Source organism: Tenrec ecaudatus, chromosome 1 (assembly GCF_050624435.1).
Source record: "Tenrec ecaudatus isolate mTenEca1 chromosome 1, mTenEca1.hap1, whole genome shotgun sequence".
Taxonomy (NCBI): Eukaryota; Metazoa; Chordata; class Mammalia; order Afrosoricida; family Tenrecidae; genus Tenrec; species Tenrec ecaudatus.
The window spans coordinates 236,800,346-236,828,222 of NC_134530.1; the positions used below are offsets into that span (position 1 = coordinate 236,800,346).

Sequence of the window (27,877 nt, forward strand, 5' to 3'; positions counted from 1 at the left end):
CCGAATTCATTGTATGTAAATTATTCCTAAAGACACAACAAAATTTCAACCTCAACTTTGAAACTCTCCCTGACCATTATATGCAAACTGAATCATTTTACTATAAATTTACTATAAATTACTATGACTTGTTGATATCATCACAAAATAAACTTGCTAGAGGCAAATATTAATTATTTCTATACATCTAAACAAAAATAATGTTCATAATTCATATATACACCTATATACAAACACAATTTGAAAACTTCATCAAAAAAAGTAAAAACTGAATCCACAAATTGGGAAAACTATTCGGCAATGATAGATCAAGGTTAATTTCAAATATCTATAGAAAATACAACTCCTCAATAAGAAAAACACAATTCAAAATGGCACAAAACATCGATAGACAATTTACTAAGGCTGACATCCATCTGGCCAATAAACATATGAAGAAATGTTTTCATTAATTAACTATAGGAGACATACAAATTAGAACAATGATTAAATACCACCTCATACCAACACTCTTAGCAGGTTTTAAGAACAGAAAATTATAAATGGTGGAGAGGTTACGGTGAGGTTGGAATACTCATATATTACTCATGTATGTGTACTGCTGTACCGTCTACTTATGGGACTAAGAATTTACAGTCACTAGGAAAACAGTATTGCACTTTCCAAGCAAGTGCAAGCACAAATACCTCATGACCCTGCAGTCTCTCTACTTGATACATACTCTAAAGAAATAAGAACAAAGTACAAATAGCTATATGGACACCTCTGTTTCACAGCAATTTCTAAAAGACCAAAAAGATGGAAAAAATAAAAAAAAACTCTATATGCGCAGGAATAGATTCAGTCTGGCATGCACACAGTGGAATATTATGCACCCTTCAAAAGCAACGATGAGTCCGGCAAACACCTCAGGACATGGACAGAACTAGAGCACACTGTGCTCAGCAAAATGAGTAAAGTTCATAAAGATAAATATTTCATAACACAGTTATTATAAAAGAAGAGAGAAAGGAAGAAACCATTTTCACAGCAAAGGAAATGACTTAGAAGCTGCGTTGAGGTTGGGTGCTAGTGGTGGGAATAGGAAGGTGACGGAAGGGAGAGGGGAGGGGGAGAAGGGAGGAAAAGGAAAGGTGGGAAGGTGGGTGGGGAAAGAGGACAAATGGGGCCCTTAGATGGGTACGTCTAATGAAATGATCTCACTGTTTAACGTGAAGGAATGTGAAGGCACATGAAGGAATGTATTTGCGTGCGTTGTGTTGCACAAACAAAGGGGGGACACATTTTCATTTAAAAAGAAGGAAGGATCACAGGCTTAGAGAGCCAGCAGCTTCCTCACTCATCAGATCTGAAGCCCGGTCTGAGTGGTTTCAAAAGGATGAAAAGTAAAATTGAAACTCAATTAACTTGTGACACAGAGCAGTTTAAAACAAACAACAGCAGCAACAACAAAAACCCACACTGTGTAGATAAAAGGAATCAAGCCACTTCTCTTGTTCAGTAGCATGCTTACAAAACATCTCATTTTTTCAAAATAAAGACCACGCTAATGAAAGACAAATGAAAGAAATAGGAATAATACCTTGGGGTTTAAATTCCTATATAGTTACTAAATGCTTATGTTTAAAAATAAAAATTTCTATATTACTGATGACTTTCATTTTTCTCAAAAAAATTTATTCTCTAAAAAGATTAGGATCTTCGGTTCTTGTTTATTATTTACACCTGTAAGCTATACTACATCTCTAAACTGTATTGTACCTGTAAGCTCTCCAACAACTGCAAGCTATCCTTCGTCTTACATATTTCTGACATACTGTTAGGAAAGACTAGACCCTGGGAAGGGCATCATGTTTGGGAAGGTATAATGGAGAAGAGGGGAGGAAAAGAGCAATGCTCTGAAGGAGGTGGGCTGACCCTGACCCTGTGGTTGTATCAAAGGCCTCAAGCATAGAAAGAATTGTGAGGAGGAAGCAGGACAGGGACACTATCCTTCTATTATGCATACGGTCTCTATGTGACAGAACTGACTTGATGGCACCTAACAACAACAGCAAGCTGTACTTAAATTAAGTTTGTAAAAATTATATTGACTATGGATCATTTTATTTTAGAATCCCATGCAGAAAAGCGAATGCTCACGTGACGTCCTTCCGTGAAGCTCTCCTGAGAACACAGGCATCTATATGGCTGGCTCGCTGTATCACAGGTATCAGCATGGCCAGAGCACTGACATCTATGAACAGAAGCACATGACAAGTGTTAAGAAACACCAATTCAACTAGAGTTATGACTCACTGAATAGATGCACTAGGTGAGCTTAGCGTAGGGGAATATTACATCTGATTGAAAGCTCGCCGTCCTGGGCATGAATGAACTGAAATGGACTGCCACTGGTAAGTTCAACTCATGTGATACAGTATGCTGGAGACGACAGATTGAAAATCTGGCATCGCCTCTATCACCCCATAAAATTACAAGATCAATCCCAAACTATAACTCTAGCAAGGATAGAATATTATCCATATGTCAAGAAGCACCAGTTAATGTAAACAGTATTCAAATTAATATCTCAACAATTAATGCTGAAATACATGATATTTTACCAATTTCTGCAGTCTGAAACTCATCAAACATACAATCAAGAAGCATTGGTAATCACTGGGGACTGGAATGTAAACGTTTGAAATGAAGAAGAATCGGTGGTTGGAAAATGTGGCTTTCGTGATTAAAAATGATGGTAGAGATGAAATAAAAGAATTTAACTAAACCAACAAGTTATTCCTTGGAAATACAGATTTTTTTCCAAAATAAATCATGACTATACACATGGACTTTACCAGATGGAATACAGAAGAATCAAATCAGCTCTATCTGTGGAAAGACACAATGGATAAATTCAATATAATCAGTCCTAAGATGGCCAGGATCAACTATAAAACAGACCTTGCTAAATGTAAGTTAAAGCTGAAGATAAAAAAAGTAAATCTATAAGAGCCAAGCATGAATTTTATTTAGAAATCATCTCAAAAATAATTTTGAAGCATTGAACACTAATGACCAAAAACCAGATAAGTTCTGTGATGCGCTCAATGACGTGTTATAAAGAAAGCAAAAGATCATTTAAAAGATGGGGAAAACAGGAAAGACTACAGGCCAAATGGCAGAAGAAAATCGGAAACGTGCTCTGAAATGCAGAGCAGCAAAAGCAAATAGAAGTGATAGAGTAATTGATTTTCAAGGCTGGCTCAAGAAACCAAAGTATTATGCTGACATGTACAAAGACCCATTGCTAAAACTAAAAGGGAAGGGCAGCATTTATCAAGCTGACAAAATTAAAGAAACAATTCAAGCCTTGAGTGGACAAGGGCAGGATTCTAACAACAAAATAGTGTACGCTGCACGGATTCTACAGACAATGTACTGACTGGCACAAACGGAATTGAAAGAAGATAGCAGGAACACACCGTCATCGTATCAAAGAGGATTGGTCAACTTCCAGAGAAGGATATGTTAAAAACCTGATAGCAATGGTTGAAGAAGTTCAAGAGACACTGAAGGCTACGGCGGGAGACAAGACCCCAGGCTACAGCTGAGATGTTTCATCAAACACGTGCGATGCTTGCAGTGGTCACTCATCTGTGCCAGGAAATGCATCAGACAGCTACTAAGCCAATTGAAGGGAGAGATTAATCTTTGTGACCACTCCAAAGAAAGGTGAGCCAAGAGAACAAAGAACTGTTCAAACTGTATCATTAATATCACATGCAACTAAAACGTTGCTTATTGACCATTCAAAAACAGTCTCAGAAGTACATTGATAAGAAATTGATAAAAATTCAATCCAGATTCAGAAGATGAATAGGAAAGAGGGCTGTTATAAAGTCACCACATGGATCCTGGTTGAAAGCAAAGACCAGAATAATTTTAACCTATATTTTATTGAAAAAGCACTGGTGTAGTGGATTACTAATCAAAAGTCTGCCATTTGAACCCACCAGCTGCTCTGCAGGAGAAAAAATTGGTCTTTCTGCTCCCATTCACAATAGTCAAAATGTAGAATCAAATTGTCTTTTAATATTAGAATGGATACACCAAATGCAACGCTATTCAGTCATATAAAACAACAGACATAATACATGCTGCAACATGGATGAATCCTGAGGAGATTATGCTAACCAAAGGAAGCTAGGCCCAGACAAATATATAATTCCATTTATGTGAAAGATATAGAATATATAAAAGCATGGAGATCTAAAGTAGAAGCATAAGAGAAGAGAGAGCAATAGGAAATTCTTGCTTAATGAATACAGGGTTTCTATTTGGGTGTCTAAAAAGGCTTTGGAAATGTTGGTGATGGTTACATAAAGACCAGGTATAGCTGTAACCCAGGTGGGGACGGAGCATGATAGTGGGGCAGGAGGAAAGTCTAGGGAAATAGAGGAAAGAGCTAGGAGGCAAAGGGCATTTATGGAGGTCTAGACAAAGACATGTACATGCAAATATTTATATGAGGATGGGGAAATAGATCTATGTGTCTATATTTATAGGTTTAGTATTAAAGTGGCAGAAGGACCTTGGGCCTCTACTCAAGCACTCCCTCAATGCATGAGTACTTTCTTCTATTAAGTTGGCATGCTATGATGCTCACCCTCCTGACACAACTGCTGAAGCCAAAGCGGGTGAACAAGTAAATGTGGTGAAGAAAGCTGATGGTGCTCGGCTATCAAAAGAGATAGTGTCTGGGGTCTTAAAGGGTTGAAGATAAACAAGCGGCCATCTAGCTCAGAAGCAACAAAGCCCACATGGAAGAAGCACATCAGCCTGTGTGATCACAAGGTGCCAAAGGGATCAGTTATCAGGCATCATAAAAAAAAATCATATCATTGGCTGCACACCTCCATGATACGATCGCCGAGGACAAATGGATGCATAAGCAAATGTGGCGAAGAAAACGGATGGTGTCCGGCTATCAAAAGATATAGTGTCTGGGGTCTTAAAGGCTTGAAGGTGAACAAGTGGCCATCTTGCTCAGAAGCAACAAAGCCCACATGTAAGAAGCACACCAGCCTGTGTGATCACGAGGTGCCAAAGGAATCAGGGATAAGGTATCATCATCAAAAAAAAAAAATCTTACCATAGTGAATGAAGGGGGAAGTGCAGAGTGGAGACCCAAAGCCCATTTGTCAGCCACTGGAGACCCCCTCACAGAGGGGTCTAGGGGAAGAGATGAGTCAGTCAGGGTGCGATGTAGCACCGATGAAGAATACAGCTTTCCCCCAGATCCTGGATGCTTCCTCCCCCCACAACTACCATGATCCAAATTCTACCTTGCAAGTTTGGGTAGAGCAGAGGTTGTACACTGTTGCATATAGGAGCTGGAGGCACAGGGAATCCAGGGCGGATGATACCTTCAGAACCAGGAGTGTGAGGGGCAATACTGGGAGGGTAGAGGGTGAGTGGGTTGGAAAGGGAGAACTGATTACAAGGATCTACATGTGACCTCCTCCCTGGGGGACGAACAACAGAGAAGGGAGTGAAGGGAGATGCCGGATAGGGCAAGATATGACAAAATAATAATCTATAAATCATCAAGGACTCATGAGGGAGGGGGCAGCGGGGAGGGAGGGGGGGAAATGAGGACCTGATGCAAAGGGCTTAAGTGGAGAGCAAATGCTTTGAAAATGATTAGGGCAAACAATGTACGGATGTGCTTTATACAATTGATGTATGTATATGTATGGATTGTGGTAAGAGTTGTATGAGCCCCTAATAAAATATTTTTTTAAAAAAAGAAAATGTTGGTGATGGTGGCATACCATCATGAATTTAATAATGCCACTATATGCACACTTAACAATGGTTAACACGGCAAAATGTATGTTGGATGTATTTAATTACAATGCAATGTTTTAAAGTAGAAAAGTTTGAAGACATACATCTGCCTTGCTGTAAAATATTAAATGCATTTTTAAATAAGCATGGCAAAACCTTGAATTTGACATTTATAGTACAGAAAAGCGCAATTCAATGGAAACTTTAGTAGTGAGCCCTACCTCCCACTGATGGTGACTTCACTCACTGCATAGTATCTGCGCCTGAGGTTGGCAGCAGTCTCGGGTGTGTAGTACTGTCCATGGAAATGGAACCTTATCTGTGTGGCTTTTACAAACTCTTGAAGAGATTGGCTATTATAGAAGTCATTGTAGCCAGGACGGTGATGTGGTTCAGGACTCAGGATGCTGAAAGTAACATTGCCGTGGGAATAGGGAGTGAAACTGCGGATGACAGAAAATGTAAACAATAGGAATCTGTTAATATTTTTGACAAAACAGCAAGCATAACTTTTAGCCATCACTACACAATCTCAGTAACAGCGCCAGCTTTTCATTTGGAAACCAAATATATTCCATGCATCTCAAAAGCAAGCAGAACCGAACAATAAGAGAAAGGCATTTGAAGACATCTCCTTGAGGACGTAATGACAGTTCTATTCGTGCAGATAAAAACTTGCTCAACAGTCTGAAAGCCGCATTGCAAAGGATCCGTGAGATTGTCAACAAGAGATGCTTTCAAACCTTTTTACAACAGGTCTTTTTTTAAAAGGACAGAAAATGTTCATTATTTCTATTTCAATTTTCCATATTTTAATGCTCCCTCATGCCAGGACTTTGAACATAACTTTGAATTTAATTTAATTGAGACTCAGGCGAGTATTGTTTGAGAAACAGTTTGATGGAGGGCGTCCCTTCTGGCCTACTGAGCTAGTGGACATGTAGGTCACTACTAACCCATTGGTCTACTGAAATTAACTCCTGAATGCCTCAGAAAAGTTATTTTCAAAACATTCATACTTGGAGAGCTGAAGACAGTTGACAGAATCAGGGGTTTCCAGGTCTCCATTGTTCCTCATTCCAAACACACTGCAATTTCTGGCAAAATATTGCCAGTCCTCCCAACCTGCACGGTCCTCTTTCTTCCTTTGAATCCGTATTGCTGTTGGTTGTGGACTGAAAAACCGAATGATAATATAGAAGACCTGAAAATAAGTAAATAATTTGGTGCCTTCAGATTATGAAATTCAAATAGGAGAGCTCATTTTCCTTTTATAAATTATTAGATATATACTGGGCATCCATAAACTCCACATACATACAGTGAAAGCTACACATCTTACCGATTTCTAGAGTCATAGCAGACCATAGAACAGACAACTGTCCACTACAATTTCCTGGTAGCCTGTAGTCTTTATGAGAGCTGATCTCTGAGTCATTTGTCCCCACAGAGAACCACCAGTGGGTCCAAACCACCAACCTTTCCATTAGCAACCCCCCATTGCACCACCGGACATTATTAGTGAGGTATTCAAAGGACTCAGTGTCCTCACTGTCTCTAATTACCTGATACTGTCCATTTTCCAAATCTATAGAAATAGTTACTCCTTGGTTAAGTTGAGCAATGTTTGTAAATATATGTGAAACCCATGAAGTGCCAATATCATTATCATTGACAAAAGAGAGAGGATGGGCTTCTGAGTTCAGCCTTGACACCCGATCCTCAGTTGTGTCTTCTGCATCATTCGAAATGCAGAACCGTTGCGCCAAAGGGTGAACTCGAGGGTGGGTCCCCGGACAGCGGCACTGGGACTGGACATGCACTCTGGGCAGTTCTCCAGAAAACACTTCCAAAATTTCTCTGTGGGAGTCAAGAGGAAGGCCGTAAGGACAAGCAGTTCAACAGCGAAGTTCAAAAGTGACCCAACGTCTGAGAGTTGTTACAACAAATATCATTATTTCAATGCATTGACGAGAATCCAGTTAGTTTTCATTTCTTTGTAAAAAGAATGTAAAATCAAACTCATTCCTAGCCAAATATGAGAAGGCTTCGAAAAGTTCATGGGAGGGAAACGGAATTGAAAGATAACATTTGTCCTTCAATTTCTTTTTGCCCTCACCTATTAAACTCTTAAATGCTAATTCCAGCTCATCTCTGATTACCCAGAAATGAATTTTAAAATTATGAGATTTTACGATGCCTTTTTGTGATAATATTTTTTAAAAACACCATTGACTTGAAGTTAATTTACCATTAAGAGTGAGTGAGACTATATTGGAAATAATGAGAATTACAGAGGAACTACTGGACAGGACCTCCCGTCCATCCGTGGAAGAGAAGAAAGCAAGAAGGCATGATCTTATCTACTTCTCTTGCTGGGGAAGGGACAGATGCCAAGCCATTTGTCAATGGTTTCCTGTGATTCATCAGTACAATTTTGGCATCCTAAAATGTTTCAATGGCTTCGGATCTTGTGGCAGCAGCCAACAGTCAAAAAAGAATGCCAAGTTCGGGCAGATATACTTAATTTTTCCATTAAGAATAATATAACTATTCTAATTCAGAATATGTCATTCATTGTATAGCATTCTTCCACACAACACATTTCCAGACGTGCCATGTAGACCATCACCAGTAACCCAGTCTAACTGGGGGTACCAGGCCACTTCTCAGCCCCCGGTGGAGCAATGAAGAGGTCAAACAGCTTATTTATTTTTTTTACTTAAGCTACATGAAGTCCCATCTTCTCTTGCTAATATCATCAATATTTTTTCAATTGATACAAAGTTTTGAATGGAACCAAGTCGTTGCCCCTGAAAAAAATATCACTCCCAGATAATTAGCGTAGCGCTCTATCAAATTTGTAGAGGCAGTCCTGCATCTAGTTGGTTTTCACTTATAGCAATCCTATACAGGATTTTTGAGACAGTACATCTTTTCAGGAGCAGGCGGTGTGATCTTTCTCACCTGGAGCTGCTGGTGCTATGGACCACTTGTGGTCAGCAGCCTAGCCGCAGGAACATTGACTGAAAGATGGCCCGTAAGGCAATAAGGCTACAGGCAGGAATTCTCTCCAGCGTGGTGTCTCAGGGTTAAAGTAGACTTTTATTCAGGAGACACTGAGTATATAAGCTAATAGATGTTTGTAAAGCTCATGGACACGCCACTGACCACAGTCTCATCTCAGGAGTAATGCTTCCCAAATGAACAAAAGCTAATACTGATATTTGTAAATTCATTCCATTAACCCAAATCTACCTGGAAGAGGTATGCCTACATGTCTTTTTGATCTTCAATAAGAGTCAACAAGATCAACTAATACATGTAGGTAATCCATCTCTTCAAATCATCAGAAAGAAACTTCACGTTGCTCAATATATTCACTGGAATCATTCTGAACAGAAAGAAAATCTTGGTACCTCTAAGTATCCAAGGAAAATGTCCCACTTATTCTTACGATGGGGAAATACTTGGTTCAATTTACCCCAAAATTCAAACCAAACTCATTGGTATTGAGTCCATGCTGACACACAGCAGCCCTCTGTGGGTTTCCAAGACTGTAGCTGATGATGGGAGTAGGAAGGCCAGTCTGACGAGGAATTGACGGTGACTTTGAACTGCCAACCATGAAGATCACAGACAAATGCGTAACCACAACACCACCAGGGCTCCTCAACCTAAACCCAATCTCTATAATTTCGTGGTCACTTGAAATATAAATGCATATAAAGAACAACTGTACTTATTTATGCATCTTGTCTCCAAGTCTACTTTTTCAGTCTTTTGAGATGTTCCATATATCAAAGTAATTAATAATTTGCACTTTTCAACATTCTCTAGTAATTACAAATTCAACAAAGCCATTTTTGAAAGCAAATATAGCTGGTTTTCAAGTATAGAAATGTCTTCATACAGAATGTCTGAGCAACGTGTGTCACATTCAACTATCATCCAAAAATGAGCTTTTGGGGTGGAAAATCTTGGGCATTATTTCAAATGATAAAAAGATTATTTCATATGATAAAAAGTTACCTGATTGGGTAACACTAGTGAATTATAGCACAGACTAAGCAAAAGCAAACACTGTAAACATTAATTAGGTGATGTTTGCTAACTGCTGTAAAGATGAAAAATGCTATAATCCTCATGCTACTTTTATTTAAGTAAATTCAGCACTTATCTTTACACTACCCTGGCACATCTGCTTACCTGTTTGTAAGCGCCACTTGGTATAATCGAAAATCTTGCATTCTTCCAACAAACTGCTGTAAACCTGCAAAATACATTCATGTATGTAATTTAAGAACTCTGTATACCAAGCCATGGCTCACAAAATTCAAGTGAAATTTCTCAAACTCTATAAAACCTTACCATGTGTTTCTCTCATGGCTCTTTCAGTGCCTTACACATCTCTGTGAGCTTTTCTGGCCCTGCACATATAACAATGCTCATAGTCATCTCTGAAGCCATCGCAGGCCCTACCTACCTGAGAAAACATGGAGCAGCCTATTTATTGACCTAATCTATGGCCTTTTTCCAGAAGACCCTGCCAAAATAAAATGTCTTTTAAAGTTTATAAACCTACAGATCTGGCTTTGAATCCACCATAAATTGGATTGTCATCCACTTTCAATTACAATTTCCAAAGCATATGCGTTGCCAAGGATGACTCCTCACCCTGAAATTTGACCTGTTCCAGCTCTCACCTCCGGAGCATCTGTCCTCTCTAAACATAGAGAGCAAACCCTTTCTACTAGGTCTAACAACGCAGGTATATTTTAAAGCGACTCTGTGTTATGCACATAATTCAATGGTATTCAAGATCTGTCTCCAAATGCCATCTCCGCATGAGAGTGCTACAATCAAGCTTCCAAATTTACATTAAAGAAGGTGAGCCTTCTCGACCTAGGAAGACGGCAAGTTCAACCAACCAAAATAATAAGAAGAATCCATATAGAAAATATTAATTCAGAATTTATTTATGAAAACATGTAAGGTCAAGATCCTGGGACAGAAAGATAGAAGACAACTTCTACATCTAAGTATTTTTTTAATTATTATGATTTTAATGAGAAGGAAACCCTGATTAGAAGGCAAATTTCTAACTAAAGTTTGCATCACAGGTCTATGAAAGGTAGCTCTCAGGCATAAGTCTAATCAATAATTGTTTGAAAGAAAAAGAAAAATTTAGAGCACCCTCACACATTTATCATGTGTGCCATATTTACATGTGTATTTACCACAATAAAAAGAGGGGCTGGGAGAGGAGTAGAGTTCTATTGGTCATCTTAATGGTAATTCACCAATCACCATTTCCTCAAATATATTCCTTGGTTTAGTTATTTGGTTTTTGCTTTGCCCTGATAGCAATGTTTTAAAGACTGTTTGATCTACTTTTGCCACACATTTTTGACGGTGCCTGGGAGAAAACTAGAGCAGAGGGAGGGGATAGCTAATGAATAAAACATAGAGAGGATTATTAACACAAATAGCCTATGCTGCTGATCTCAGAAGCCGGAAGAGACTAAGGACCAGAAAAGGGCGAAATTGAGTGGCATGAAATTGTATGCAAATATAATATTGAAGGATACATTAAATGAAATAGTGAAAATACATTAGAACTGATTATTCCTTCGTATGTATGAATACCTTCGATTCTTTATTCTAAGAAGAAAAATTATACAACCTCTTGTTAGCTGCCCCTGAGTTACAGTTCTCAGCACACCATTCAGCCCAAGGCCACAGGAGGACAGTCTTCTCTGTAATCTCCTGCTCTGTCTTTCCTGCTCCGAAAGGTCCTGAAACCTACTTGTGTAATATAAGCCCTGGTGTGTGATGAATTGGTCAGCAGATCAAAAGTTCAAAACCACCAGCCACTCATGCAAAAAAGATGAGGCTTTGTGCACCCATGAAGACTGACCATCTCAGAAACCCATAGAGACAATTCTTTGCCCTACATGATGACTAGGTACCAGAATTGACTTGATGGGCAGGAGTTTGGCTTGGGTATCTGTTCAAAAACAACCAACAAGGTAAATACAAATGAATGATTCCTTAAAGTACTTTTCTGAAGATATACACACAAATCTAAAGCTTTACTGAACTCAAGATTTCTATTGTAATTTAAATTTTTAATTTTTATCATTAGTTAAGACAAACAAACAAAAAGTGATAAGCCAGCGGTTCTCAACCTGTGGGTTGTGACCCCTTTGGGGGTCAAAAGACTCTTTCACAGGGGTCCTCCGATTCATACCAGTAGCAATATGACAGCGATGAAGTAGCAACAAAAATAAGTTTATGGTTGGGGGCGTCACCACCACATGAGGCACTGTATGAAAGGGTCGCGGCAGTAGGAAGGTTGAGAACCATGGTGATAAGCTATTTATTCCATGAATTTGCAACCCAGGCAACTTGGTTTATTATAAGTTAGCCTAGAACCAGAATGTAAAGCAAAGATGATATTGTTAGGAGGAACCCACAGTTTCCTTAGGGATAAAAGGGATGGTGGATGATCAATGGCCCCTTTCCCTCAGTCATCCTGTGTACTCCTATGTTCTGTTCTCCCAAAAGGATATGCAGTGCCTCCCGCAGGCCAAGCACACTCCGCACCCTAAGGTTATGCTAACGTTCTCCTCACCTCAGAGATGCGTGCTCCATCATAGTCCTTTTAAGTGAATTTTTCTACTTTAACAATTGTTTGCGGCAAATGTCCCATGACCACCATGACTCTTTAGGTTCCTGTAGAACTTTCGCTCTATTCCTTCTATATCACTTATTTACCTACTCATCCTGTTTATTCAAGAGATATACATTAGACAAAATTATATAACAAAACATAAAATGCTTTAATAGTTATCTTGTTTACTGATCTAGTCCAACCTCATAGTCAAATTTCTAGTGCAAGGTAAAGTGTTCAATGAATATTAATGAAGAGTAAAAAGAAGGCATTGGACAGTAAGAGTGAGAATGTGGGTCCAGCAAAAAATGCCTGGATCCTCAAAAAGGATTTTGAGAGCCATCTGAAGTCAGATAGTTTACTTTCAAACAAGGTGATTTCCCCAATGACCATGGCATCCTAAGACAGACACCGAGTGATTGCAGAAGTACAAGACGGAGGTGTTTCAGAAAGAATATATCCAAACACAGGAGCCTTGTTGGTGTTGTGAGGTAAGCATTGAGCTACTTACCACAAGGGTGGTTTTTCAAATGACTATCCACTCAGTGAAAGAAAGACAGGGCTATCCTATCATTTCCTATAAAGGTTTATATAACTCAGAAACCTCATAGGGTCATTTTGAGTTGGAGTAAATGTGAGGGCAATGGGTAGGAGGGTATCATAACAAGGACAACAGGATGGGAAGAATGCAGGAATAGGGTTGATAAATTGATCTACAGTAATTGATAATTAATCTAAAAGTAAGGTGTAGATCAGGAGAAAGAGGCTATTGTTTGATTAAGCCAGACTGCAAATCGGTTGAGGGATGTGCAAATTGTAAAGTTGCCTGACAGTCTATTGTAAATGTTTTGTGTTTCAAGACTTTCATTTCTGAATTAAATGAGGAGCAAGTAGAGAGCTTTAAGTACAGTTGTGGCAAGAGCTCAAGTTTATTAACAAGTACTGAGAATAAACTGTGGCCTCTCATAAAGACAGCAGCGAGGAGACCCCGTAGGAGGTCAACCCACGGATCCAGGTTAAACATGGCATGATCAAGAGAGGGTGGCAGAAGTAGGAGTACACTCTCAGCTGCTGAAACCCCCCTGCAGTTTCCGTATAGGAAAGAGAAGCTGTGCTGCAGAGGGAGGATGGAACTTACTTTATCATCTCTAAAATAAGAGGACTGCCTCTTATGATCTTGAGAAACCATTTTAGCTTTACATTTTGGAGCCTGAGCATAGAACGATCACAGGCACTGAATTTTTATGTGGAAGACTATCAATTAAAAAGTGGGGGGAATTTTATTAAAGATACATAGTTACGGTGAATCATCCATTCCAAACAAGAGAATTGATATTTGCCGTGAAAATGCCATTACGTATTTCAAGGACACAGTCATAGGGGTACAATTTACTCATTCTTTTGCTAGTTGCCAAAAGTTTAATAACACATATTCATTGGAAGAAACATTCCATATATTCTTCTTTTAAGATTATTCATATGGCAAAGATAGGTCTAAATTATGTACTGGTCTAGGAAGTAGACATGACTCATAGGAGAAAGCTCTCATGGTTGACTCATCGTACAGCAGATAGGCACTGACTTGGAAGAAGCTGCACTGCATTGCAATGGAATGGTGCAACAAAATTAGTTAAATGGGAAAAACGTTGAGTAAATACATAAATCTGTACATTAGTGGATAGACAGGCTTTCAATAAAGTCAAATAATTAAAATTTTCACTCAAATTGGAAGTAAAAACTAAAATGATCTCTATTCACAAATAAAACGGTTATCTCAGTTGAAAAGTCTAAGTAGAAAACTCAGTGAAACCACAGAAAGCTATTTATTTCGACTCATTGATTTTGGTTATTTAAAGATGTAAATTCAATAAACAAAATTCATCTGCATTTCAATGAACCATTGAAAATTAATATTTTTAAATACCATTCATTTTAGCACCCAAACCATGAATTACTACTATAGATCTCATTAATTGTGCCATGCCTGTAGGTGAAAACTACAAAACATTAATGAAAAAAATCACAGGTTTTTATCTGGAATGGCAGTGCAAGGACTCCTGAAAACCTGCTCTCTCATAAAAACAATGAGAACACTTTTAAATGGATGTTTTTATAATAAGGAAATTAACCAAAGGCTTTTAACAATCCAGATGGTGTTCATCGTTTAAATGACTGAATATTTATAATAGGAAGCTATGTGGCACTTTAATTTGACATATTTAATTTCTCTCTCCGTTTCTCCATAGTCATACTAAGAATAGATCTAATATCACAATGAAAAAGAAAGCCATTTAGCAACCTCTGAAGTGGTCAGAATTAGTATTAGCTGTATTTCAAAGCTCTGTTCTTGAGTGACGTCATTTTTTGACCTGTTTGGTAATGCACGCTGGAGTGAAGGGAAGAGGGATTCTAAGACTTGTCTTAATTGCACCTGAATAAAAGTTTCTCTCATGTGCAACGATTTTTACCTCCAGTCTTGGTTGAAAACAATCAAGGGCAACTGCTTGACGTTGCTGTTACCAGTGAAGGCAACAGAATGAAAAATAACAAATAACTAAAAGACTTAAAGGTGGTGGTGACATGGCTACAGGATGCTATGTCATGGAAAAATGGAAGACACCCCAATTCACAGTAATACATACATTTCTGGGGATATACACACTTTTAAAAAGCCCTTAGCTGTTTGTATTCTCTAATCCATGTCTGCCCACGGCTCTGCCCAGCAGGAAGTGGACGGTGAACCCGGGTGCTAACCGGCCTGGCTAAATGTTGAAGACATGCAAAGTACATATAAAGCCCCTTGGGACAGATGGAACAAATTATTGGTTTTAGTTATTTGAGGAAATATCAGCCTAATCATTGACTGGTGATCATGGTAGTTGAGCAGATACTTCAGTACGCCCGTGTGACAGAAACAGACTTTCCAGAATTAGTCCTGGAAAACCAGTAGAGAGCAAAGAGCTGTAAGAGCAACAAGGAGTAAGAACAAGAAACCCTAAAGAGGGAGAGAACTTGACTTCTCTGTTTGTCACCTTACACTATACAAATGTCCAGTTTTCAAAAAAAAATGAGACATGTTAAGAAATAAGAGAATGTAGCACATACACAAGAAGAAAAAGTGTTCAATAGAAGTATCTAGAAAAGTTCAGACATTGAAGTCACTAGAAAGACTTTAAATCAATTATTTAAACTATTTTCAAAGTCCTAAATAAAATATACTTAAAGAGCTAAAGAAAAGTAAGAAGATGATAATCTCAGCAAAATGGGACTATGGATAAAGAGACAAATATTAAAATATATGAAATATGGAAAAAGAAGGTGGTGTTTAGACAATATGAGAAACAGAATTACATCACTAAATTTCACATGTGGAAATTTCAGAAATTTTAAATGATTTATCTATATATTACAATTTTTAAATAGCTGGACCATTTCTGGACATAAAAAGCACAATAATGAAAATGAAAAATGTCTTGAGGAATTTGACAGATGATTTGAGCAGACAGAAGAAAGAATCAGCAAAGTTAAAGATAAGGCAATTTAAGTTATTCAATCTATGCAGTATAAAAAAAGATAATAGAAAAATAAACAGAATTTCAGAGACCTGGACCACTGTCTAGCATCCCCATATTTCCATAAGAGAAGTCTCCCAAGGGAAAGAGAAAATGAAAGCAGCAGTTAAAATATTTAAAGAATCAGTGACTGAATACTTCACACATACGACGACAAGTCGACATATGATTAAAGCTCAACAAGCTTCAAGCAGGATAAACTCAAATTAATTTACATCTAGACATATGATAATAAACAGGCTGAAAGACATAGAGAAAATCTGAAAAACAAGAGAGAAAAAAAACATATCAGACAAAGGATTATCAATAAGTTTAAGAACAGATTTTTCACCAGATGTCATAGAAGTTAGGGGCAGTGGGTTCATATCTACAGCATTGAAAGAAAAAGACTGCCAATTAAAATTTTATTTTTCAGGAAAGCTATCTTTTCAGTCTTAAAGACAAATTAAGACATTTCAAGATAGACAAGAGAGAGAAATGACACATGCAGACCTTCTCCACAAGAATTGATAAAGCAACGTGCTCGACACAATGGATGGATGGAAGGATTGTGATAAGAGTTGTGATCTGATAAAGAATTGAAATATCTTAAGGCTTAATAAAAGGACACTAAACAGCAAATCAAATCCATGAGAAAATATAGTGCAATAAAAACAACTACATAGGTAAATATATATATATATATATATATAATTGTGTTATTAATAAGTATTTTCTCATACTGGGTTTAAATTACAGCCTCATATAGAAATAAATATAAAGATATGTTTATAGCACATAATGTTTAAAGAAAGAATTTGTACAATAATGATAGCCTAAGTGTATGAGGGAAAAACAAAATTATATAGGAGCAACATTGCTGTATATTATTTCTATTAAATTTGTGTTGAGTCTAACAATATTATTATAAATTAAAACATTAATTAGAATACTTACATATTATTTATGTATAATCCCTTCAAGTTATGGATGCACATAAATGCATCTAACAGTAAAATGTGCACAAAAATAAAAAACTAACAAAAGGAAAAATATAATTCAAAAATAAGAGTAGATACTTCAATTTAGTGTCATCGATAATGGAACAAATACTTAGGCATATAATAAGCAAGAAAACAGAAGACTTTATTCTTTTCAAGTGCACATGAAACATTCTTCAAGGTAGACAATAGACCAGAAATTACTTTATAAATTTTAAAAACTTGAAATAACACATAGTATGTTCTCACAATACAGTGAAGTAAAATTAGAAATTAATAAGGGAAAGAAATTTGTACTGTGAGAAAACATGTGAAAACCAACAATACATTCCTCTTAACAAATAGGTAAGAGAAGAAATTACAAGAAAAAAGGAGTCTTTTAAATGAATGAAAATTAAGACACAAAATATTGAACACTATAAGATGCAGGGGATACAATGCTCAGAGGGAAATTTATCACTCAACACCTGCACTAAAAAAGACAATCAATAACCTATTCTCTTGCTTTCAAGTAAAAACAAATAAACAAACTACACTAATCCTAAATCAAGTGTGAAGCACGAAATCATGAAAATCAGATCAGACACAAATGAAATAGAGAATACAAAAACAATAAAGAAGCCTGGCAAGATAAAAATGGATTGTTTGACATTATCAAAAATATGGAAAAACCTCTACTTAGACTGACCAAGAAAGAAAGACATCAGGTTCAAATTACTAAAATAATGAAATGAAGGAAGAAAAACTACCACTGATGCTACAGATACTAAAAAGATTATAAATGAATCCTACGAAAAACTTTATGGTAGTGATTATATAGCTTAGATAAAATGGAAAAACTCCCAGGAAGACACAATTACCAAATGGATTCAAGAAGAAATGGAAATCTAAATACATTTAAGTAGAAAGGAGATTATATTAATAATAATTAAACTATATCTTCATCAAAAAACAAACAACAGACCAGATATTTGATTCCACTAAACATTTAAAGAAAATTTAACACTGATCCTTCTCAAGCACTGTGATATTTAGCTTTTATGTGAACTTAACGTGAGCAGGATTCTTAACAGTTTGCAATAAAGACCCACTACTTCCCCATGATGTGACGGAACACAATGTAATTATCTCTATAATGGGATCTGCTAGGACCAGCTAATCAGTTATAAGAAGATTAAGGTGGAGTGCAAGTCACAGGCCTGATGACATTTCCATAGGATATGGCCTGCTTCCTATATAAGTGGACACTGTAGAAAATCTAACTAATTGACTTCTGGTTCTGTGGACTTGGGCTAACAGTCTGCCCAAGACGCTGTTGGGAATCTACACAGCCTTCCTTCTGACCTACCTGCCTTGGATTCATTCAACTCTGTCGCTACCACCCTCCAGTTTCCCTGTTGATCTTGGGTTCATCAAGCCCCAATGTAAAGATTCAGGAAAAGCTGCCAGCCTAACATCTGACCCAAGACTTGAAATTGCCTGCACATGCACGTGTCTGCTTCTCCAACTGTGTAGGTTATTTTCTTGATTCAAATTTTTATATATAACCAGCAGGGGATTTGCTTCTTTAGTGAATCCTTCCTGAAATAATCAATTTGAACAAACAGAAGAGTCATTTCCAACCCATTCTGTGAAACCATCACAACAGAATACAACAGACCAATACTAATATGCATTATTCATATTGATGAAAATATTTCAATGAACTTAATCCAGCAACATTTTAAAGGATTATATAGTATGAGCTAGTAGTGTTTAGCTCAAGAATGCAGGATTGGTTCAACATCAATCAAGTAATATATGATACTAATACAATAAAAGACAAAAATGATCATCTCAATAGAGAAGGCTTTTGGCAAAATCCAACATTTTTCATGATTAAAACAGTCAATGAGCTATGAAACAAGGGAAGTTTATTTAATAAAGCAAACCTTGGGAAAACCCAAGCCTAACGTCATACTTACAGAGCCCTGATGGCACTCTTAGGTAAGCAGAGAACTGCAAACCATGAGGTTGGTGTTTCAAACTTGCCAGCTGTTCCCAGGAATAAAATGAGGTTATCACCTCCCTCAAAGGTTTATAGGTTTATAGCACTGCTGATTCAGAACTGACTCAATGGCAGAAGGTAACAACTCAATTCATAACGAAAGACTAAATTCGAGGACAAAACAACAAAGTTTCACCTTACTACTTTTATTTAGCCTTATTCCTCAGATGCTAGTCAGATTAACTAGATAAGCAAAGAAATCTCTGTCTTATGTTTGTGCATGTTATTATCTCCACAGGTTTGTCTAAATAAAACAGGCTGGATGAACAATCTGGAGGAGAAAACAACAGGATTGACAGTTCTGGGGGGAGATCAGAGAGGGGGAGGTGGGGGGAAAGGTAGTGGTGTTAACGAACCCAGGGACAAGGGAACAAGAAGTGATCCAAATCGGAGGTGAGGAAGGTGTAGGAGGGCTGGTATGGTGTGATTAAGGGTAATGTGACCAAGAGAAATTACTGAAACCCAAATGAAGACTGAGTATATAGTGGAACAAGAGGAAAGTCAAAGGAAATAGAGATAAGAGCTAGGAGACAAAGGGCATTTATAGAGGTCTAAATAAAGACATGTACATATACAAATATATTTATATATGAGGATGGGGAAATAGATCTATGTGCATATATTTATAGGTTTAGTATTAAGGTAGCAGAAGGACATTGGGCCTCCACTCAAGTACTCCTTCAGTGCAAGAATATTTTCTTCTATTAAATTGGCATTCTATGATGCTCACCTTCCCAACACAACCACTGAAGACAAAGCGGGCGAATAAGCAAATATGGTGAAGAAAGCTGATGGTGCCGGCTATCAAAAGATATAGCATCTGGGGTCTTAAAGTCTTAAGGTAAACAAGCTCCCATCTAGCTGAGAAACAACAAAGCCCACATGGAAGAAGCACACCAGCCTTTAAGATCACGAGGTGTCAAAGGGATCAGTTATCAGGCATCAAAGAACAAAAAATCATATCACTGGATGCTCACCTCCCTGATATGATTGCTGAAGACAAATGGGTGCATAAACAAATATGGTGAAGAAAGCTGATGGTGCCCGGCTATCAAAAGATATAGCATCTGGGGTCTTAAAGACTTGAAGATAAACAAGTGGCCATCTAGCTCAGAAGCAATACAGCCCACATGGAAGAAGTACACAAGCCTGTGCGATCACAAGGTGTTGAAGGGATCAGGTATCAAGCATCATCAGATCAAAAAATCTTATCATAGTGAATGATGGGGGAATGCAGAGTGGAGACCCAAAGCCCATTTGTAGGCCAATGGAAATCCCTTTACAGAAGAGTTCCAGGAAGGAGACGAGCCAGTCAGGTGCAATATAGCAATGATGAAACATACAACTTTCCTCTATTCAGTCCCTAAAGGCTTCCTCCTCCCCCACTATCATGATCCCAATTCTACTTTAAAAATCTGGCTAGACCAGAGGATGTGCACTGGTACAGACAGGAACTGGAACCCGCAGGGAATTCAGGGCAGATGATCCCTTCAGGACCAGTGGTGTGAGTGGTGATACTGGGAGAGTAGAGAGAGAGTGGGTTGGAAAGGGGGAACCAATTATAAGGATCTACATGTGACCTCCTCCCTGGGTGACAGACAACATAAAAGTGGGTGAAGGGAGATGTTGGACAGGGCAAGTTATGACAAAATAATAATTTATAAATTATCAAGGGCTCGTGAGAGCAGGGAGCGGGGAGGGAGCGGAAAAATGAGTAGCTGATGCCAGGGGTGTAGGTGGAGAGCAAATGTTTTGTGAATGATGAGGGCAGTGAATGTACAAATGTGCTTTACACAATTGATGTGCGTATGGGTTGTGATAAGAGTTGGATGAGCCCCTAATAAAACGATTTAAAAAAAGAATGTATCCATATTTGAAAGGAAACAGGTAAAATTATCTCCTGTATACAAAAAAGTATGCTATAAAATCCTAATAAATCTATTTAAAAACTACTTTAACTAATAAAGAATTTTAGCAAGGTTGCAAGGCACAGGATCAATAAAGAAAATCAATTGTACATGTACACATTAGCAAAAGGCAATAAAAATAAAAATGCAAAAACAGTTTTAGTCACAAATACACCACAAAGAAAAAATGTGTTCAAATATATTTAACTTAAAATTCAACTTAAAAAAATATTATGGCAGGTACACTAAAAAACCAAAAATCTTCACTGTCACGGAGTTGATTCCTATACATAATGAACCTATAGAATGGATTATAATTGCCCTTGTTGGTTTCTAAGACTATACTTTGGGGGATTAGATAACCTCATTTTTCTCCCACAGAACAGCTAGATAGGTACACAGACACCTAAAATAGACATTGATATTAAAAAACTAATAAATGTAAATACATTCTATCCATGATCATAGAGAAAAGACAACATTGTTAAAAGGTCAACACTCCTTGAATTGATCTATAGATTTAATGCTGTTCCTATTAAAAGGCCAGTGATGCTTTTGATAGACAGAAATTGAAAAACTTATCCTAAAATGCATATGCAAATCCAAGACTCGAAATACCCAAAATTATCTGATAAAAGTAGGAGAATTCACATTTCTTGTTCTCAAAACTTACTACAAGTTTAGAGTATAGAAGACAGTATGGTACTATAAAGACAGAGATGTACATCAGTGGAATATAACTAAGAATACAGAAATAAACTTTATATTTATAACCAAATGATTTTTTGGCAAAATAATTAAATGAGTGAAGAAGTCTTTTCAATAAATGATTCTAAGAAAAATGAACATCCACGTGAAAAGTAATGAAGCTGACAGGCTTAAAAACGAATAGATAAATGGGATATTACAGGCAACAAAAAGAATAGATAAATGGGATATTATCAAAATAATTTTTAAGTGTCTTTGTTTTAAGGGACCCCCACCAAGACAATGAAAACAAACTGAAGAATGAAGACTTTGTGCTCAGAATAAGCAAAGAGCTATTATACTTATCAATAAAAAGACAAATAACTCAATTATGAAAATTATGAAACATTTAATAATAAAAATTCTCCAAAGAAGATATTCAAGAGCACATGAAAAGACACTCAAAATCATTTTCAGTAGGGAAATGAAAAATAAAACCCCAATGATAAACTACTAATCATATCAATTAGAATGTATAGACTCATAACCATGAGTAATTAGTAGAGTTTGCCAGAATGTGAGAAATTGTAACTATATCAATTTTAAGATATAAAGATAATTAGATATATTATCTGTGAATAATAATATATTCATTGAACCACTTGAAATAATATTTGACCATTTTTAACCTGGCAAATAGCCAGTTCTCTGTCAGTCTGTCATGCTGTGGTGGCTCTTGTACTGCTGTCATGCTGGAAGCTATGTCACTGGTATGTCAATGCCAGCAAGGGCTCCCAACGGGAACAACCAGGCTTTGCTGCAGCTTCCAGACTAAGAGCAGACAGAAGAGAAGAAATTGGCTGTCCACTTTGGAAGAAAGAGTCGTTGAAGATCTTATGCAGAGCTTCGAATCCTTGTCAGACACTGAAGATCTAATGAATGGGAGAAGAACCTTGTCTGGGCTCCGACTGTAGGATGGACCCCTGTGGGGCAAGTGCACTTGAAAGAGGACTGTGGGGGTAGAGCCTTCAGGAGGGGGGTTTGCAGAATCTTCGTTCGCTGGTGGTGCATGCCTCAAGGAAAAGAGAAGAAGCTGGAAAAAATTCCATAATGATCAGAATTTGGAATGTGAGAAATAGGAATCCTGAAAAATTGAAATTGGTCAAAAATGAAAGGCAATGCATAAAGATCCATACCTTAGGCATTAGTGAGCTGAAATGGACTAGTATTGACTATTTTGAATCAGAAAATCACATTATTTACTATGCTGGGAGTGACACAATGAAGAATGTTGTAGCCTCCATTGTCAAAAAAGATTTGCAAAATCAGACATGCAATTAAATGCTATCTGTGATAGGATTATATCTATCCACCTTTGTGGAAATCTAATCAATAAAACTATTATTCAAATTTATGCACCAACCATGAAGCCTAGTCATGAAGAAATAGAAGAATTCTACCAAAGTCTTCAGTCAAAAACTGATCAAACTTATTGGTGAATGGAATGCAAAAGTTGGGGGGGGAAAGAGGAGGGAATAGGAGTTAGAAAAAGATGATCTTGGAGATAGAAATGAAACTGAAGAATGCATGATAGAATTTTTCAAGTCGTCATAGCAAATATCTTTTTGTAACAAAAAAGAAGGTGACTTTACACATGATCTTCTCCAGATGGAATAAACAGAAATTAAATAGACTACATCTGGGAAGTGATGGGGAAACTCAATTAGCAGCAGTTAAAACCAGGTTGCAGGCTTACTGTGGAAAAGACCCTCAATTGTTCATATGTAAGTTCTGGATAAAGCAGAAGAAAAGTAAAACAAGTACATAAGAGCCTGAATATGACCTTGACTCTATTCCACCTGAAGTTCAAGGGCATCTGAAAAAAATGATTTGATGCCTTGAACATTAATATCAGAACCTGATGAGATGTGGAGGACATCAATAAACTGAAATAATCAGTTATTAAGAAAGCAAATGTTAAAAATACAGGAATGAAAGAAATGATCAAAGCAGATCTTGAAGAGACTCTGGAACTTGCTGTTAATTGTAAAGCTGATAAGGCAAATGGAAGAAATGACAAAGCCGAAGAAGAGCTGAATAGAAAGTTCCAATGGGCAGCTCAAGAAGACAAATTAAAATATTGTAATAAAACGTGGAAACATCAAGAGTTAGAAAACCAAAGAAGGAACACGCTCAGCATGTCCCTGAACTGGAAGAACTCAAGACAAAAATTCAAGCTCAAGTTTAATAGTGAAATATTGTATAGGTAAAATATTGAATGATACAGGAAGCATAAAGAGATAAAAAAATACTGTATCCAAAGAACTAGTCACCATTCCCCCATTTAAGGAGGCAGTCTATAGGTGAAACAATTGTCTTGAAGGAAGAATTTCAAGCTGTACTGAAAGCATTAGCCAAAAACAAAGCTTCAGGAAATGATGAAATACTAATGGAAATGTTTCAACAACGTGATGAAGCATTGGAAACACTTACTCGCCTAGGCTAGAAAATTTGGAAGACAGCTATTGAGCAACTGACTGGAAGAGATCCATATGTTTACTGATGCCAAAGAAAGGTGAACCAACAGAGTGCACAAATTATTGAACATTATCTTTGATATCACATGCAAGTAAATTTTTCCTGAGGATCATCCAACATCTATTGCAGCAGTACATTGGTTCAGGATGGATTCAGAAAAGGAAGTGGAACAAAAGGATGTCATTGCTGATGGCAGTTATTTCTTGGCATAAAGCAAAAAATATTACAAAGAGGCTTACTTGTGTTTTATTGACTATGCCAAGGCCTTCGTCGGTGTGGATCCTAACAAGCTACAGACAACCTTGAGAATTCCAAAATACTCCATTGTGCTTACGTGAAACTTGTGTGAGGCTCAAGAGGCAGCTGTAGGAAGAGAACACGGACACGTCATGTGGTTTCAAAATCAGGGAAGGTGTGTGTCCGGGTGGTAGCCTCTCACCACACTCACTCACTCTGGGTGCTGTGAAAATCACCAGAGAAGCTGGATCATAGGAAGAAGAATGTGGTGTCAGGATTAAAGGAAGGCTTATTAACGTGCACTAAGCAGATGACAAAACCTTCCAAGCTGAAAGTTAGAAAAACTTGAAGCACTTGATGAAGATCAAGGATTGCGGCCTTTGGTGTGGACCAAAACCCAATATAAAGGAAAACAAAATCCTCACAAGTGAATCAATAGGTAACATCATGATACATGGGGAAAAAATTGAAGTTGTCGAGGATTTTGAATTGCCTGGATCCATAATCAATGGTCGTGGAAGAAGCAATCTAGGGACCAAAGGATGATTTGCATTAGGTAAATCTGCGGCACTAGGACCTATTTAGAGTACTGAAAAGCCAAAACGTTACTTGCAGGACTGAGTGCCCCTGCCTCAAGCCCTGGTACTTTGCATGGCCTCATATGCATGTGAAAGTTGGGCGTTTAATAAAGGAAGCTGAAGAACCGTTGGGTTTGAATTATAGTGCTGGGGAGAATACTGAAAGCCTCATTGGCTGTCAAAAGAACAAACAACTGTTTGCGCAACGTACAGCCAGAAATCTCCTTAGAGGCAATGCTGGTAAGACTTTTTCTCGTGTACTGTAGAAACGTTCCCAGGAGAGACCAATCCCTGGATCATGGCCTCATGCTTGGTAAAGAGGCAGCGAAAAAGAGAAGGGCTCTCACCAAGATGGATTGACAAAGGGCTACAATAAGGGGCTGAAACAGCAGAACAATCCTGAGGCTGGTGCGAGACCGATCAGTGCTTTGCTCCGTTGTACATAGGGGGCTATAGATTGTCGCCGACTTAATAACACCTAACAGAAGCTACCATTGACCCCAAAGAGAGAATTTGATGTGGCTCAACCTAATAATATAAAGCCTTGGAAAACACAACTAAAATGATAAATGTAAATGCAAAATGTGAAAAGGAGTCTAACTGGCATAATATTCAAAAATTGCTTAAGTACATTGTGAAATTTCAAAGTCATCAATTTCCACTACCTGAAAATTTAAGACTACCTGTCTTAAATTGTTCCATGCTACTTTAAATGCTAAATAAAGGAAATGAACATAACGACGGACTAAATTATTAAGACTAGCTCTATCCACAGCCTGGCCCACCAGGCCGTGATGATGATGTTCCTGAGTAGAGCAGCCAGTCAACAGAGAGAACAACATGGCTGGCCCCACTATGAGAAATGATGCCAATCAGTGACTAAGGGCGATACAGGGGACAGCACCGGAGACACAGTGTGGGAATTGCACCTGACCTGATCCCACCACACCGAGGCAAATCACTGGGGGAATGCAGCGGAACAGCAAGGGAATGGAGTGGCAAGGTCCCCAGGGAATGCTGAAAGTGGACTTTGGGGCCAGGGCGTGGTGCCCCAACAGACTGGACTGGAAAACGCTCCTAAGGGCCAGCAAACGATCCCTGAACTAACTACAAGCTTTTCTCTTGTGAACTGTTTTATTCTGTTCTTTGTCAGTGGTTTGTTTTTGTTGTTTTGTTGTCTGGTTGTATACTGTTGCTTTGTTTTCCTCTGTCTAGTTTTCGTGCATGTTAGTGTCTCCACAGGTCTGTCTGAATAGGACAGGCTGGATGAACTATCTGGAGAAAAACAACAGGACCGACAATTCCGGGGGGACTTGGGGTGGGGGGTAAGGGGGGTAAGGAAGTGGTGTTAACAAACCCAGGGACAAGGGAAAAACATGGAACCCCAAATGGTAGAGAAGGGGGAGTGGCAGGCCTGGTGGGAAATGATCAAGGGTAAGGTTGCTTAGAGAAGAGGTATACTCTAGCCCAGGTGGCGACGAAGCATGGTAGTAAGGCAGGAGGAAAGTCAAGGGAGATGGAGGAAAGAGCTAGGAGTCAAAGGGCATTCATGGAAGTCTAGACAAAGACATGTACATGCAAATATATACAGGAGGATGGGGAAATAGATCTATGTGTCTATATTTATAGGTCAAGTATTAAGGTGGTGGAAGGACCTTGGGCCTCTACTCAAACACTCCCTCAATGCATGAATACCTTCTTTTATTAAATTGGAACTCTATGATGCTCACTCTCCTGATACAATGGCTGGAGCCAAAGTGGGTGAATAAGAAAATGTGGTGAAGAAAGTTGATGGTGCCCGGCTATCAAAAGAGATGGTGACTGGGGTCTTAAAGGCTTGAAGATAAACAAGCAGTCATCTAGCTCAGAAGCAACAAAGTCCACATGGAAGAACACACCAGCCTGTGTGATCGCGTGGTCCCAAAGGGATCAGTTATCAGGCATCAAAGAACAAAAATATCATATCATTGACTGCACACCTCCATGATAGGAGCGCTGAAGACAAATGGGTGCATAAGCAAATGTGGTGAAGAAAGCTGATGGTGCCCGGCTATCAAACGAGATAGTGTCTGGGGTCTTAAAGGCTTGAAGGTGAACAAGCGGCCATCTAGCTCAGAAGCAAAAAAGCCCACATTGAAGAAGCACACCGGCCAGTGCGATCACGAGGTGCCAAGGGACCAGGTATAAGGCATCATGCAAAAAAAAAACAAAACGATATAAGTGTGTGTATGTGTATATATGTGTATATGTATATGTATATATATACCATATTAAATGAAGGGGGAAGTGCAGAGTGGAGACCCAAGGCCCAAGTGTTGGCCAATGTAGATCCCCTCATAGAGGGGTTTAGGAGAGGAGATGGGTTAATTAGGGTGCGAGGTAGTACTGATGAAGAACACAGCTTTCCCCCAGATCCTGGATGCTTCCTCCCCCCAACTACCATGATCCGAATTCTACCTTGCAGGGCTGGATAGGACAGAGGCTGTACACGGGTACATATGAGAGCTGGAGGTACAGGGAATCCAGGGTGGATGATACCTTCAGGACCAAGGGTGTGAGGGACGATGCTGGGAGAGTGGAGGGTGAGTGGGTTGGAAAGGGGGAACTGATTACAAGGATCCACATGTGACCACTTCCCTGGGAGAGGGACAGCAGAGAAGGGGGGGAAGGGAGACTCCGGATAGGGCAAGATATGACAAAATAACGATGTATAAATTACCAAGGGTACATGAGGGAGGGGGGAAAGGGGAGGGAGGGGAGGGAGGGGAAAAAAAAGAGGACCTGATGTGAGGGGCTTAAGTGGAGAGCAAATGCCTTGAG

At 38.3% G+C, this 27,877-nt stretch overlaps 1 protein-coding gene across 1 annotated transcript in view; it reads right to left on the reverse strand.

The window, feature by feature from the left end:
- USH2A (usherin) overlaps positions 1-27,877 on the reverse strand; it is a 987,589-nt gene that overhangs the window by 872,148 nt on the left and 87,564 nt on the right. The window contains exons 4-8 of the mRNA XM_075540576.1: positions 10,045-10,108; positions 7,401-7,695; positions 6,855-7,039; positions 6,057-6,278; positions 2,143-2,236 (exon numbers count right to left, since the gene is read on the reverse strand). Of these exons, the coding sequence (XP_075396691.1) occupies positions 2,143-2,236; positions 6,057-6,278; positions 6,855-7,039; positions 7,401-7,695; positions 10,045-10,108 (860 nt within the window). The remainder of the gene's footprint in view (positions 1-2,142; positions 2,237-6,056; positions 6,279-6,854; positions 7,040-7,400; positions 7,696-10,044; positions 10,109-27,877) is intronic.